Source organism: Schistocerca nitens, chromosome 2 (assembly GCF_023898315.1).
Source record: "Schistocerca nitens isolate TAMUIC-IGC-003100 chromosome 2, iqSchNite1.1, whole genome shotgun sequence".
In the NCBI taxonomy this organism is placed as follows: domain Eukaryota; kingdom Metazoa; phylum Arthropoda; class Insecta; order Orthoptera; family Acrididae; genus Schistocerca; species Schistocerca nitens.
In genome coordinates this window covers 1,068,760,427-1,068,775,638 of record NC_064615.1, presented here as the reverse complement: position 1 = coordinate 1,068,775,638, position 15,212 = coordinate 1,068,760,427, and the positions used below count along the sequence as shown (strand labels likewise).

At 40.2% G+C, this 15,212-nt stretch overlaps 1 protein-coding gene across 3 annotated transcripts in view; it reads left to right on the top strand.

The window, feature by feature from the left end:
• The window catches only part of LOC126237456 (dehydrogenase/reductase SDR family member 11-like), a 262,806-nt gene that overhangs the window by 145,263 nt on the left and 102,331 nt on the right, over nucleotides 1-15,212 (top strand). Inside the window, exons 4-5 of one of the 3 annotated variants that reach the window (XM_049947591.1) lie at nucleotides 810-939; nucleotides 7,597-7,755. The exons of the other annotated variants lie outside the window; for them this stretch is intronic. Coding sequence (XP_049803548.1) covers nucleotides 810-939; nucleotides 7,597-7,755 — 289 coding nt within the window. The remainder of the gene's footprint in view (nucleotides 1-809; nucleotides 940-7,596; nucleotides 7,756-15,212) is intronic. 3 annotated transcript variants of the gene reach the window in all.

Sequence of the window (15,212 nt, the reverse complement as noted above, 5' to 3'; positions counted from 1 at the left end):
CTTTTGTGTGAATCCTTGCTCAGAACGATATCAGAAAATGTAGCAGGTTAGTAAAGAGAACTCTCACAATTTCTCCGATCATTGGGCGAAACCAATGAGGGCTTAACTAAAACGGCAATTGTAACAACGCTATGTATAAAGTATTCACAGCCTTCTTGGCACATTAACAACAAATTACTCCTGATGGATGTGATGGCGATAATGAACGAAAGCTCACGTTTTTACTCCGATTTGATGCAGCAAGAAAGTCGAGAATAGCTTAAATATGATGTCATCAAAAGAAACTTTGCTCCCATAATAACATTGTGTCGTTATTACTCCCTTGGAAACGTAAACTGACAATAATCGAAGCTGATATGTTATCAGTATATGAATATTCAAATTATGTCGCCATGTGGAGTGTAAAAATATCCTTCGGAAAGTGTAGCAAACATCTAATGTTAAATTCATGTAATTTTTTCCTGTCATTGTTATAAATTAATATGACCATGGAGCTTATTAGAACTGCGTAGAACGGACTAAATACAATTCAGTAAATCATAAACGGTGGTTGATGTGTTGGCTCTAGATCACGAAAAGTAAGAAATAGTAGTGAGAGAGGAATAACAATCAATAGGGAAAAAGATTTGGAAGATGAATAAGAAAGTAGCAACTTACGGAATAGACAGCAAAGTAGCGTCGTGCATTTCACAGCTGTATTATTATTTTAATTAATCATCCAAGATTGAACGTCAGGTACTGATTTTTTCCCACGCACCTCAGACGTCGCAGATTGTTTCTGATGTGGCAACTTGCTATCTAATTTTCAGTACTGCCGGACACACACCACCGGCTATAGAAGGTATGGCAATGTACCACGCCAGCAAGCACGCCGTCAAAATACTACTCGAAGGTCTGAGGAAAGACCTGGTCGCCAAGGGCAGCAAGATACGAGTTGGGGTAAGTTATCCTTTAGATACCGCACATGTGTAACGGACAAGAACGCGTATGCTTTTACATTACTGATAGTTGCATATCACTACTGTTATGAGTCTGTTTATCTGTCCCAGTGTTCCCGACAGAACTCTTTTTGCAAATTATCTGGGAACATGTATTCCAGCAGTCTTTTGTAATGCATCTAGTAGCATCCACTAGTTCTCATAAATCAAGAAGAAAAAGACAGATGCAACAAATAAAAATGTTATAAGACGAATTGGGTGCACGTAACTAAAGTGTAAGACACATCACATATGATTGATAAAACAAGAAAAGAATACCAGATGAACAATCAGTGTTTGAACACAGACTATATTGTCCACGTCCAAACTAGTGTAGGTCAATTAACATCAAAGCAGGTTTACATAACCACCAGTACACGGCGTTCGTTATGATTACTTTGTGCTCCATGCGATTGGAATGCCATTTGTCTTACATAGCTGGTCTTTGCATGACTCTGTTTTGTGTTAGCAGAAGAGTCAACACCGTGTTACGAGTGGAGACCGAAGTACACGCGTTTTAGCTCACGCAGGCTGGCGTGAGGAGGGAAGAACTGTACTGACGTGACGTCTGGAACATGACAAGGGATGAGAATTCAGAAAGCGGACATAATTAGTTTGATACTTAACTTTAATCCATTGATGATGAACGTCGCTCTTGACGGTACATGATTCACAATATTATCTGTACTTATAGTAACTGAATATGGCGCCTTGCTAGGTCGTAGCAAATGACGTAGCTGAAGGCTATGCTAAACTGTCGTCTCTGCAATTGAGAGCGTCTGTAGACAGTGAACCATCGCTAGCAAAGTCGGCTGTACAACCGGTGCGAGTGCTAGGGAGTCTCTCTAGACTAGACCCGCCTTGTGGCGGCGCTCGGTCTGCAATCACTGATAGTGGCGAGACGCGGGTCCGACGTATACTAACGGACCGCGGCCTATTTAAAGGCTACCACCTAGCAAGTGTGGTCTCTGGCAGTGACACCACACTTTTAATTTGATTTTAAATGTTGGTTGGCTATCTGTTATACTTTTAATACTATTTGGCAAATGACCAAAGATTTTTGTGGCAGCATAATTCACCCCTTTCTGTGCCAAAGTGAGATTTAATCCAGAATAGTGTATATCATCCTTTCTTCTAGTTTTGTAGCTATGCACTTCCCTGTTATTTTTGAATTGGGATGGGTCATTAATGACAAATTTCATAAGTGAATAAATGTACTGCGAAGGTACTGTGAATATCCCGAGTTCCTTGAATAAATGTCTGAAAGGTGATCTTGGGTAGGCTCCAGCTATTATTCTGATTACACGCTTTTGTGCAACGAATACTTTCTCTCTTAATGACGAATTGCCCCAAAATATGAAGCTGTATGAAAGCAGTGAATGAAAATAGGCATAGTAGGCTAATTTACTGATATGTTTATCACCAAAATTTGCAATAACCCTAATAGCATAAGTAGCTGAACCTAACCGTTTCAGCAGATCGTCGATGTGTTTCTTCCAATTCAATTTCTCATCAATGCACACACCCAGAAATTTTGAGTATTCTGCCTTAGCAACAGACTTCCGTTCATAGTCTGTATTTATCAATGGTGTTATGCCACTTACTGTACAGAATTGTATAAACTGTATTTTCTCAAAATCTAGTGAGAGTCCATTTGCAGAGAACCACTTAATAATTTTCTGAAAGACATTATTTGCAATTTCCTCAGCTGATTCTTGCTTCTTGGGTGTGATTACTATACCTGTATCATCACATAAAGAACTAACCTTGCATCTTCATGAATATAGAGTGGCAAGTCGTAAATATATATTAAGAACAATAAGGAACCCAAGACTGAACTCTGTGGGATCTACTACTGAAATTATCACCTGGTGTGTGATTCTGTATGACAGGAACACTCTCGTGTTTATCCCACGCACCTTGACTGCAAAATTGTGCGTCACTCTGGTGATTCGGCCTGGTGGCTGCCATTCATGAACTGCATTCCTAGGGATGGTTTCCAACAAGATAGCCCTCGTGCACATACCGCAGTTGTAACTCGACATACTCTGCTGAGTGTCGACATGTTACCTTGGCCTGTGCGATCACCAGATCTCTCTCCAGTCGAACATATACGAGACATCAACGGACGATAAATCCCTCATCATCCACAAACGGCATTAACCGTCCCTGTATTGACCAACCAGTGGCAACAGGCGTGGGACTCCATCCCACAAACTGACACGTGACACCTGCACAATACACTGCGTGGACGTTTCCACGGTTGTGTTCAACTTTCTGGTCGTTACATATGCTATTGATGTTACGACACTTCATATTTGCAATGGCTTTTCTCGCACTTACAATAACCTGTGATCTTGGAATGTTAATTGTTGTGTACATAGTTCCGCGTAGTCAGCGCGTACACAACTTTCCCACTAGAGCGCATCCCGCTAAGCACAACAGCGCAGGCGCAGCGCTCGTCCGTCTCCGCACTACGAGATGGCGCTGCCTTAGAGACGGACCAAATTCTGCTTCCGCCGATCCGCATATTAATATGTAACGCAGCCAATAAGATTGCTGCTTACGTAGAACCTTTTCTCCTCGCGGATCACACTCACGCAGTGATACCTGAACGCACGAGGTATTATAACGAGTGTACAGACGTCCAATTGGTCAGTCTGCATTTGTCTCCACCAGTCTGTACCCACCTGCATTAGTCTGTACCAGTCTATAGTCAAGTTTCAGTCTGCACCTAAGAAGATTATCATATTCCTGTACATAGCCATGAAGATAAATGTATAGACACTTTGTCAAGTATCAGAGATATGTGAGAATAAGATTAACGTACCAAGACCAAAGGAACTTCAGATTGTCAATTGTAAATAGCATCCAGAATCAAGTTACGTAATGTCTATGCTTTTTATTATTTTAATAAATGTGTGTGAAAATTAATCAAGTTCTGTTTAAAGTTGGTCACTGTCAATCTGCTACTCTAAGCATGCAAGTGGCATTTCTATCATCTGACCTAACGGCAGAAGATAAACACGCCACGATAAGACCACGAGACATATTGCTGACACTCGCCTACTTTGTTAGTGCGACAGGTCAATCTGTTGGTGTGTGTACCGAAGGTCTTACAGTACGCGCACCACATTAATCATTTGAATATGTTATCTAGACAAATGTATTCTGAAATTCCATTACTCTGCATCAATTACATTTTATTGTTGTCGTATATTTCCGTCATTGTATTTCTATGAAGTATAGCCTTTAACGAATGTGAAACGTGGGCGATACACAGTTTGAACAAGAGGAGAATAGAAGCTTTTGAAATTTGGTGCTACAGAAGAATACTGAAGATTTGATGGGTAGATTACGTAACTAACGAGGAGGTACTGAACGGAACTGAGTAGAAAAGAAATTTGTGGTACAACGTGACTAGAAGAAGGGATCGGTTGGTAGCACACATTCTGAGACATCAGTCGATCACCAGTTTCATACTGGAGGGAAGTATCGTAGAGGGAGACCAAGAGATGAATACAGTAAGCAGATTCAGAAGGATTTGGGTTGCAGTAATTGCTCAGGGATGAAGAGGTTTGCCCAGGGTACGGCAGCATGGAGAGCTGCGTCAATATCAGTAACACGAATAAGGGGCAACAGTCATGTACACAACAGCGAATGGAAATTATTAAAATTTTCAAAATAAAAGCATATTCCTGTTTACATCTACATCTACATCTACATGATTACTCTGCAATTCACATTTAAGTGCTTGGCAGAGGGTTCATAGAACCACAATCATACTATCTCCCTACCGTTCCTCTCCCGAACAGCGCGCGGGAAAAACGAACCCCTAAACCTTTCTGTTCGAGCTCTGATTTCTCTTATTTTATTTTGATGATCATTCCTACATAAGTAGGTTGGGCTCAACAAAATATTTTCGCAATCGGAAGAGAAAGTTGGTGACTGAAATTTCGTAAAAAGATCTCACCGCGAGGAAAAACGTCTTCGCTTTAATGACTTCCATCCCAACTCGCGTATCATATCTGCCACACTCTCCCCCCTATTACGTGATAATACAAAACGAGCTGCCCTTTTTTGCACCTTTTCGATGTCCTCCGTCAATCCCACCTGGTAAGAATCTCACACCGCGCAGCAATATTCTAACAGAGGACGAACGAGTGTAGTGTAAGCTGTCTCTTTAGTGGACTTGTTGCATCTTCTAAGTGTCCTGCCAATGAAACGCAACCTTTGGCTCGCCTCCCCCACAATATTATCTGTGTGGTCTTTCCAACTGAAGTTGTTCGTAATTTTAACACCCAGGTACTTAGTTGAATTGACAGCCTTGAGAATTGTACTGTTTATCGAGTAATCTAATTCCAATGGATTTCTTTTGGAACTCATGTGGATCACCTCACACTTTTCGTTATTTAGCGTCAACTGCCACCTGCCACACCATACAGCAATCTTTTCTAAATCGCTTTGCAACTGATACTGGTCTTCGGATGACCTTACTAGACGGTAAATTACAGCATCATCTGCTAACAACCTAAGAGAACTTCTCAGATTGTCACCTAGGTCATTTATATAGATCAGGAACAGCAGAGGTCCCAGGACGCTTCCCTGGGGAACACCTGATATCACTTCAGCTTTACCCGATGATTTGCAGTCTATTACTACGAACTGCGACCTTCCTGACAGGAAATCACGAATCCAGTCGCACAACTGAGACGATACCCCATAGGCCCGCAGCTTGATTAGAAGTCGCTTATGAGGAACGGTGTCAAAAGCTTTCCGGAAATCTAGAAATACGGAATCAACTTGAGATCCCCTGTCGATAGCGGCCATTACTTCGTGCGAATAAAGAGCTACCTGCGTTGCACAAGAACGATGTTTTCTGAAACCATGCTGATTACGTATCAATAGATCGTTCCCTTCGAGGTGATTCATAATGTTTGAATACAGTATATGCTCCAAAACCCTACTGCAAACCGACGTCAATGATATAGGTCTGTAGTTTAGTGATTAGTCTCTTCCTTACTAGTTTTCCCTCCTGAATCTTTGTTTTTATGCGCAACGAGATACAAAACCTGTATTACCTTCATATTACATTAACATCTAAGGTTGCAAAAGGCGTGAATTAAACCAGAAATCTCTTTGAAGGTTATCTGCATTTAAAGTAATATTGCTGAATTTATTTCGCCTTTTCGTTTCTTCTGCGGTGTAATGTAATATGCGTGAAATGCACCGTAAATGACGGTTTAAACTCTTGCACCACAATTTCGTACTGGAAACCGCTCCGTGAACAGTAAGTGCCGAACCGCTCTCGCCTCTGAACACAACTCAGACTGTGACGTCACTACAAGCAGTTGCAAGGCCCTTAAGAAAGATAGGCCTCGGCACGTACATTACAGCACGTGACACTCCAGGTCTTACTAGTGCCACCAGCCATCTATGGCGGGGAGCGAGGAACTATTTCAGACCGAGCGAGGTGGCGCAGTGGTTAGCACACTGGACTCGCATTCGGGAGGACGACGGTTCAATCCCGTCTCCGGCCATCCTGATTTAGGTTTTCCGTGATTTCCCTAAATCGTTTCAGGTAAATGCCGGGATGGTTCCTTTGAAAGGGCACGGCCGATTTCCTTCCCCATCCTTCCCTAACCCGAGCTTCCGCTCCGTCTCTAATGACCTCGTTGTCGACGGGACGTTAAACACCACTAACCAACCAACCAACCAACTAGTTCAGATCAGTTTAATAATTCGCGTTCAAATGCATGCAAGTACTCGATACCACGCGACAAAATTGAGACCTTTAGTGGGTAATTCTTCAATGGGATATTGATTTCCCATGAGACCAGCAGGGAGCCGAACGTTCCAGAAGTGTGGCGGACAAGCCTGCTAGTGTGATGTCTCGTGTTCGTTGCAGGGCCCGCATATCTCTTTGGCCCCAAAGCAGTCGAGCAACTGCTTTCACGTATTCATCAGCACAGTGCGTGACAACACAGCCGAGTCTGCAGTTACGGTGGTGTCGCCGTAGTAATGTTAGACTCTCATAGCTCTGCTTACAAGCCCCGGGATGAAAGCGGTCAAATCCGTATTTGTGCTCAAACCACGTGCCCCATGTGTGCTATCCGTGTTAGTCTCTCTGACTGACCGAATTTCAGAAAGAGCGGAGGGGGGAGTTGGGAAAGCCGTTGCAGACAGCGCCTCTCTGTCGGGTAGGTGATGGCTACAATATATATACAAAAAAAAAGAGGAGAGAAAATGTGAATATAACACAAGAACGTCTTTGAACAGCCACCTTTAACGTACAATAACGTACAAACCACACGATTAAATATTATATTACTTATAAATTAACAAATTTTCGGTCAGAACTATTAACCAGTACAATTTCTAGATGCTATATATATATATATATATATATATATATATATATATATATATATATATATATATATATATATATATGTGTGTGTGTGTGTGTGTGTGTGTGTGTGTGTGTGTGTGTGTGTGTGTGTGTGTGTCTGTCTGTCTGTCTGTCTGTCTGTATGAAAGAAGGAAAGAGGAAATTTGAATTTTCAAAATTTTGATTCTGAACCTATACTTACTTCATGTTCAACACCTCCTGTTACAGGAAGTTTCTCCAGGAGTAGTTCAAACTGAAGGACTATCAATCGGAATGGCTACTATTCCAAAGGACTTATCCGCCAAATTGAAGGATATGCCAGCCATGGAGTCGGAAGACATAGCGGAAGCCGTTGTTTACATGTTGTCCCAGCATCCTCGCGTTCAGGTGTGTTACATGCACTATAGAATGCGAATTTGTATTCATACTGTTTATGGCTTGATACCTTTGCGTAATATTAAGGTTTCCTTATATAAAATACTTTAACAGTCCAGATGGCAATATTTTAACAATTATTGATGACTAGTTTCGGCCGAACAATCAGCTATCTTCAGATCAATTAATAAATGAGTGCAGTGTCGAATCACAAAACTGGATGAAGAACACATTGTCATCAATATAACTTTACTCTAAAATAATACGAGATTTCATTCATCTTTTCCTAGTACTATCGGATAGTAATGTTTGTATGGTAAGGAATCCAAAAGGACAAATCCAGGTATTTCTATGATTCTGCATAAAGATTACAGTGTATTTATGATGCGTGTATGAGAAGCGTTGTAGGGAAAGTTGGGTATAATCGGGTAGCTAAGCAGAAAAGTAGATAACAATGACAGCTTTCATTGTTGGGACTTCAAATTTATTTCAGTGAAAGGTAAACAAGTCATGAACGACATATATGAACTATGAGGATATATTTTTAAGGTCTAAATTATATTTAATAAAACTCAGCGCTGTGCACTATACACTTATACAACATACCTTGGGGCAAAAGAGGTACTCTGTGGAGCACAAACGGGCATTTTTTTTTTATATTTCTTGTCTGGGGTATGGGCTACACCGATACTTACGCAAGTCATCTTCGACCCAACCTGTAGAAGCCTCATGGTCCCACGTCTCACACTTTATAAATACTTTACCCAATCATCTGATTTTCTTGTTAACTATTAGGTCTCTTTGAAAAGAAGACGTTTCATTCTCATCTTTAGAAGATCTGCTTGCCTTACATGTCTACAGACTCTTCTGACTCTTCTTTTTACGGTGTAGACCCGGAGCGTCCCGTAAACCATGGACCTTGCCGTTGGTGGGGAAGCTTGTGTGCCTCAGCGATACAGATAGCCGTACTGTAGGTGCAACCATAATGGAGGGGTATCTGTTGAGAGGCCAGACAAACCATGGTTCCTGAAGAGAGGCACCAGGCGTTTCAGTACTTTCAGGGCTACCAGTCTGGATGATTGACTGATCTGGCCTCGTAACATCTGATACTGCGAAAGGCTGAAAGCAAGGGGAAACTACAGCCATAATTTTTACAGAAGACATGCAGCTTTACTATGTAGTTAAATGAGATGGCATATTCTTGGGTCAAATATTCCGGATGTAAAATAATCCCCCATTCGGATCTCCGGGCCGGGACTACTCAGGAGGACTAATCAGCAGAAACAAAAGCTGGCGTTATACGGATCGGAGCGTGGAATGTCAGATCCCTTAATCGGCAGGTAGGTTAGAAAATTGAAGAATGGAAACGGATAGGTTAAAGCTAGATATAGGGGGAAAGTGATGTTCTGTGGAAAAAGGAACAAGGCTTCTGGTCACGTGAGTAAGTGGTTATAAATACAAAATCAAATAAAGGTATTGCAGGAGTGGGTTTAATAATGAATAAAAGTAGGAACACGAAGAAGCTACTACGAACACCATAGTGAACGCATTAGAAAATAGACAGGAAGCCCACGACTGCCACAGTAGTTCACGTTTATATGCCAACTAGCTCTGCAGATGATGAACAGACTGAAGAAATGTATAGTGCGATAAAAGAAATTATTCAGATAGGTAAGGAAGTCGAAAATGTAGTACTTATGGGGGACTGAAATTCGATAGAGGGAAAAGAAGGAAAAGCAGCAGGTGAATATGGAATGGGAGTAAGGAGTGAAAGAGGAAGACGCCTGGTAGAGTTTTGCACAGAGCATAACTTAATCTAGAGCTAACACTTGGTTTAAGAATCATGAAAGAAAGCTGTATACATGGAAGAAGCCTGGAGATACTGGAAGGTTTCAGATAGGTTATATAATGGTAAGACAGAGATTTAGGAACCAAGTTTTAAATCGTAAGACATTTCCAGGGGCATATGTGGACTCCGACCACAATTTATTGGTTATAAACACTAGACTAAAACTGAAGAAACTGAAAAAGACAGGAATTTAAAGCGATGGGACCTGGATAAACTGAAAGAACCAGAGGCTGCAGAGAGTTACAAAGCGAGCAGTAGGGAACGATTGACAAGACCAGGGGAAAGAGAGAAAGAGTAGAAGAAGAATGGATAGCTTTGAGAGCAGAACTAGTGAAGGCAGCAGAGGATCAAATAGGCAAAAAGACGGGGGTAGTAGAAATCCATGGGTAAAAGATGAGATATTCAGTTTAATTTATGAAAGGAGGGAACATAAAAACACATGGTGTTGTTTTCCTGCTGTGCTATGTTTTTACAGTGCCTGTTTTTCTTTACAGTTTATCAACTTCAACCATATACAACTTGTTGTTGTTGTTGTTGTTGTCGTCTTCAGTCCTGAGGCTGGTTTGATGCAGCTCTCCATCCTACTCTATCCTGTGCAAGCTTCTTCATCTCCCAGTACCTACTGCAACCTACATCCTTCTGTATCTGTTTAGTGTATTCATCTCTTGGTCTCCCTCTACGATTTTTACCCTCCACGCTGCCCTCCAATAATAAATTGGTGATCCCGTGATGCCTCAGAACATGTACTACCAACCGATCCCTTCTTCTAGTCAAGTTGTGCCACAAACGTCTCTTCTCCCCAATCCTATTCAAAACCTCCTCATTAGTTATATGATCTACCAATCTAATCTTCAGCATTCTTCTGTAGCGCCACATTTCGAAAGCTTCTATTCTCTTCTTGATTTAACTATTTATCGTCCACGTTTTACTTCCATACATGGCTACACTCAATACAAATACTTTCAGAAACGACTTCCTGACACTTAAATCTATGCTCGATGTTAACAAATTTCTCTTCTTCAGAAACGCTTTCCTTGCCATTGCCAGTCTACATTTTATATCTTCTCTACTGCGACCACCTTCAGTTATTTTGCTCCCCAAATAGCAAAACTCCTTTACTACTTTAAGTGTCTCATTTCCTATTCTAATTCCTTCTGCATCACCCGACTTAATTCGTCTACATTCCATTATCCTCGTTTTGCTTTGGTTGATGTTCATCTTATATCCTCCTTTCAAGACACTATCCATTCCGTTGAACTGCTCTTCCAAGTCATTAGCTGTCTCTGACAGAATTACAATGTCATCGGAGAACCTCAAAGTTTTTATTTCTTCTCCATCGATTTTAATACCTACTTCGAATTTTTCTTTTGTTTCCTTCACTGCTTGCTCAATATACAGATTGAATAACATCGGAGAGAGGCTACAACCCTGTCTCACTCCCTTCCCAACCACTGCTCCCCTTTCATGTCCCTCGACTCTTATAACTGCCATTTGGCTTCTGTACAAATTGTAAATAGCCTTTATCCCTGTATTTTACCCCTGCCACCTTCAGAATTTGAAAGAGAGTATTCCAGTCAACATTGTCAAAGGCTTTCTCTAATCTACAAATGCTAGAAACGTAGGATTGCCTTTCCTTAATCTATTTTCTAAGATAAGTCGTAGGGTAAGTATTGCCTCACGTGTTCCAGTATTTCTACGGAATCCAAACTGATCTTACCCGAGGTCGTCTTCTACCAGTTTTTCCATTCGTCTGTAAAGAATTCGCGTTAGTATTTTGCAGCTGTGACTTATTAAACTGATTGTTCGGTAATTTTCACATCTGTCAGCACCTGCTTTCTTTGGGATTGGAATTATTATATTGGTTCTTGAAGTCTGAGGGTATTTCGCCTGTCTTATAGATCTTGCTCACCAGATGGTAGAGTTTTGTCAGGACTGGCTCTCCCAAGGATGTCAGTAGTTCTGATGGAATGTTGTCTACTCCCGGGGCCTTGTTTCGACTCAGGTCTTTCAGTGCTCTATCACACTCTTCACGCAATATCGTATCTCCCATTTCATCTTCATCTACATCCATTTCCATAATATTGTCCTCAAGTACTTCGCCCTTGTATAGACCCTCTATATACTCCTTCCACCTTTCTGCTTTCCCTTCTTTGCTTAGAACTGGATTTCCATCTGAGCTCTTGATATTCATACAAGTGGTTCTCTTTTCTTCAAAGGTCTCTCTAATTTTCCTGTAGGCAGTATCTATCTTACCCCTAGTGAGATATGCCTCTACATCCTTACATTTGTCCTCTAGCCATCCCTGCTTAGCCATTTTGCACTTCCTGTCAATCTCAGTTTTGAGACATTTGTATTCCTTTTTGCTAGCTTCATTTACTGCATGTTTTATATTTTCTCCTTTCATCAATTAAATTCAATATTTCTTCTGTTACCCAAGGATTTCTACTAGCCCTCGTCTTTTTACCTACTTTATCCTCTGCTGCCTTCACTACTTCATCTCTCAAACCTACCCATTCTTCTTCTACTCTATTTATTTCCCCCATTCTTGTCAATTGTTCCCTTATGCTCTCCCTGAAACTCTGTACAACCTCTGGTTTAGTCAGTTTATCCAGGTCCCATCTCCTGAAATTCCCACCTTTTTGTAGTTTCTTCAGTTTTAATCTACAGTTCATAACCAATAAATTGTGGTCAGAGTCCACATCTGCCCCTGGAAATGTCTTACAATTTAAAACCTGGTTCCTGAATCTCTGTCTTACCATTATATAATCTATCTGAAACCTGTCAGTATCTCCAGGTTTCTTCCATGTATACAACCTTCTTCTATGATTCTTGAACCAAGTGTTAGCTATGATTAAGTTGTGCTCTGTGCAAAATTCTACCAGGCGGCTTCCTCTTTCATTTCTTAGCCCCAATCAATATTCACCTACTACGTTTCCTTCTCTCCCTTTTCCTACTACAGAATTCCAGTCACCCACGACTATTAAATTTTCGTCTCCCTTCACTACCTGAATAATTTCTTTTATCTCATCATACATTTCATCAATTTCTTCATCATGTGCAGAGCTAGTTGGCATATAAACTTGTACTACTGTAGTAGGCGTGGGCTTCGTGTCTATCTTGGACACAATAACGCGTTCACTATGCTGTTTGTAGTAGTTTACCCGCATCCCTATTTTTTATTCATTATTAAACCTACTCCTGCATTACCCCTATTTGATATTGTATTTATAACCCTGTATTCACCTAACCAAAAGCCTTGTTCCTCATGACATCGAACTTCACTAATTCCCACTATATCTAACGTTAACCTATCCATTTCCCTTTTTAAATTTTCTAACCTACCTGCCCGATTAAGGGATCTGACATTCCACGCTCCGATCAGTAGAACGCCAGTTTTCTTTCTCCTGATAACGTCCTCTTGAGTAGCCCCCGCCCAGAGATCCGAATGGGGGACTATTTTACCTCCGGAATATTTTACCCAAGAGGACACCATTATCATTTAACCATATAGTAAAGCTGCATGCCCTCGGGAAAAATTACGGCTGTAGTTTCCCCCTGCTTTCAGCCATTCGCAGTACCAGCACAGCAAGGAACTTGATGTAAACAAAATATTTACATAAAAATTATGATTTCCAAACTGTTATAGCTATGCCTGAAATTAAGTAATTTTATGTGAAAGGTTGTGTGTGTGTGTGTGTGTGTGTGTGTGTGTGTGTATGAGTGTGCATGTATTTACATGATGTTTCACTTACGTTTTCTTTTTTCCTCATTTTCTTCACTATCAAGTTCTGTGTATTGAGTTGTCACTGGCACTGTTTACCAACTGTAAAAACAAGATGGCGGACAGTCGAACAGTTGATGGTGTTAAAACAAGATGGTGGACAGTGGAACAGTTGAAGATCTCATTGGCAGTAGTTTTGCGTAAATAGTTTGTTTACATTAAGTTGTATATGGTTGCAGATGACAAACTGTAAAGAAAAACAGGCACTGTAAGAATGTAATATAGCAGGAAAACGCACCATCTGGTAAGAAGGTATGAATACGTAATTTTATGTGCTCTTCAGAAATGTGTAATTAATATTTAAAAACTAACGTTTGAATGTATATAAACAGTAAAGAAGTTTGCTTATGTTTAACAACCACAAAATAAAACACCCACTGATGATGCTGCAACTGCAGTGAAACATGTCTGGGAGAAACAACAAAATTGTGTTTTGCTAAAGGTGGACCCTACCCAAAAACATATCTATTGTTAAAGCAAACACAGACGAAAGAGCTTCAACCTGAAGATGAATTTCGATCTCTAGGCAGCAAAGTAACCGATCATGGACAGACAAAGAAGGATATAAAAAGCAAAACAGCACTGGCGAGAAGGACATTCCTGGCCAAGAGAAGTCTACCAGTATCAAAGAGGAAGAAATTTCTGAAAATGTAGTTGAACACAGTATTGTATGATAGTGAAACATGAACTGCGGGATAACCAGGAGAGAAGAGCATTGTAGCATTTGAGATGTGGTGTTACAGAAGAACGTTAAAAAATTGGGTGGCTGTTAAGGGGCTCCGGAACGCTCTATACTTGCAATGTTAAAATAACGCTTATAAATTACATCTTTCCTCACAAAGTATTTGAGGTAGGAAGTTGAACTTCTTACAGATTATTTATTGGAATATGGGCTACAACTTAACACAGGGATTTTACAAAATTTTAGTTCAGTTATTGAAGATGATTTTTTTTCAATTGTAATGAAAATTCACAACATTTTTTTGCAATTTTTTATTTATATATTCAAAAATATACAGTTTTTTGGAAAAAGGCTGTGTTAAATTATGCAGAAGGTACTGTGTAACATTTACTGAAAGTTTGAAACAAATATGTTTGGAAGATCCTTAGAAAACATGTAATTAGTATGAGAAAATAAAAGTTTTGGGAATCGAGCGACAAAGATTGGATTAACTTTTTAGTGCATTCCAGGTCCATAGGATGGATTATCTTCATCCTCTGCAAACTCCTCCTCCAGCTTCCTCTTGTTCCTCCTCCTGTTTACTCTTGCTTGTATTTCTAGACTCTTTACAGCCCTGCCTGCAGCCCGAAGGCGTTTCTTGTCTAAAGCAAACATCGCTCGTACCATGTTAGAACCTATCTTCATTCCCATATTTCTAAATACCTTTGGCTTTCCAACATTTCTCCTTTTCTTAAAAGCCTTCAGAGGATTTCTAATAACTTTACTTTTACTCATTATTATACTTCAACAAAACAGAGACTCAAGAAACAGAATTAATTACGAATATTTTCGAGATAACGACAGAGTAAATAAACATGAAACAATCGACAATCACACCAGCGATATATATTGAACCATCACAGGTTAGCCACAATACATACTTTATCTCACATCACTAAAATGTACCTGATGAACACGGACGTTAATAATAACACCATTTGACAGCAGTTTAACAGCGCCACAGAGGGTCACGCCCATGTAGAACACATTTCAAAAAAAATTTAAAAATAGTTGTAGTCTTCGGAATTGAATAAATTATATATCTATTAAAAGGTAATAGTCTGCAGATTCAGAAAACGCAAAAAAGTAAAAATTGAACTTTTCATGATTTTGAGCCT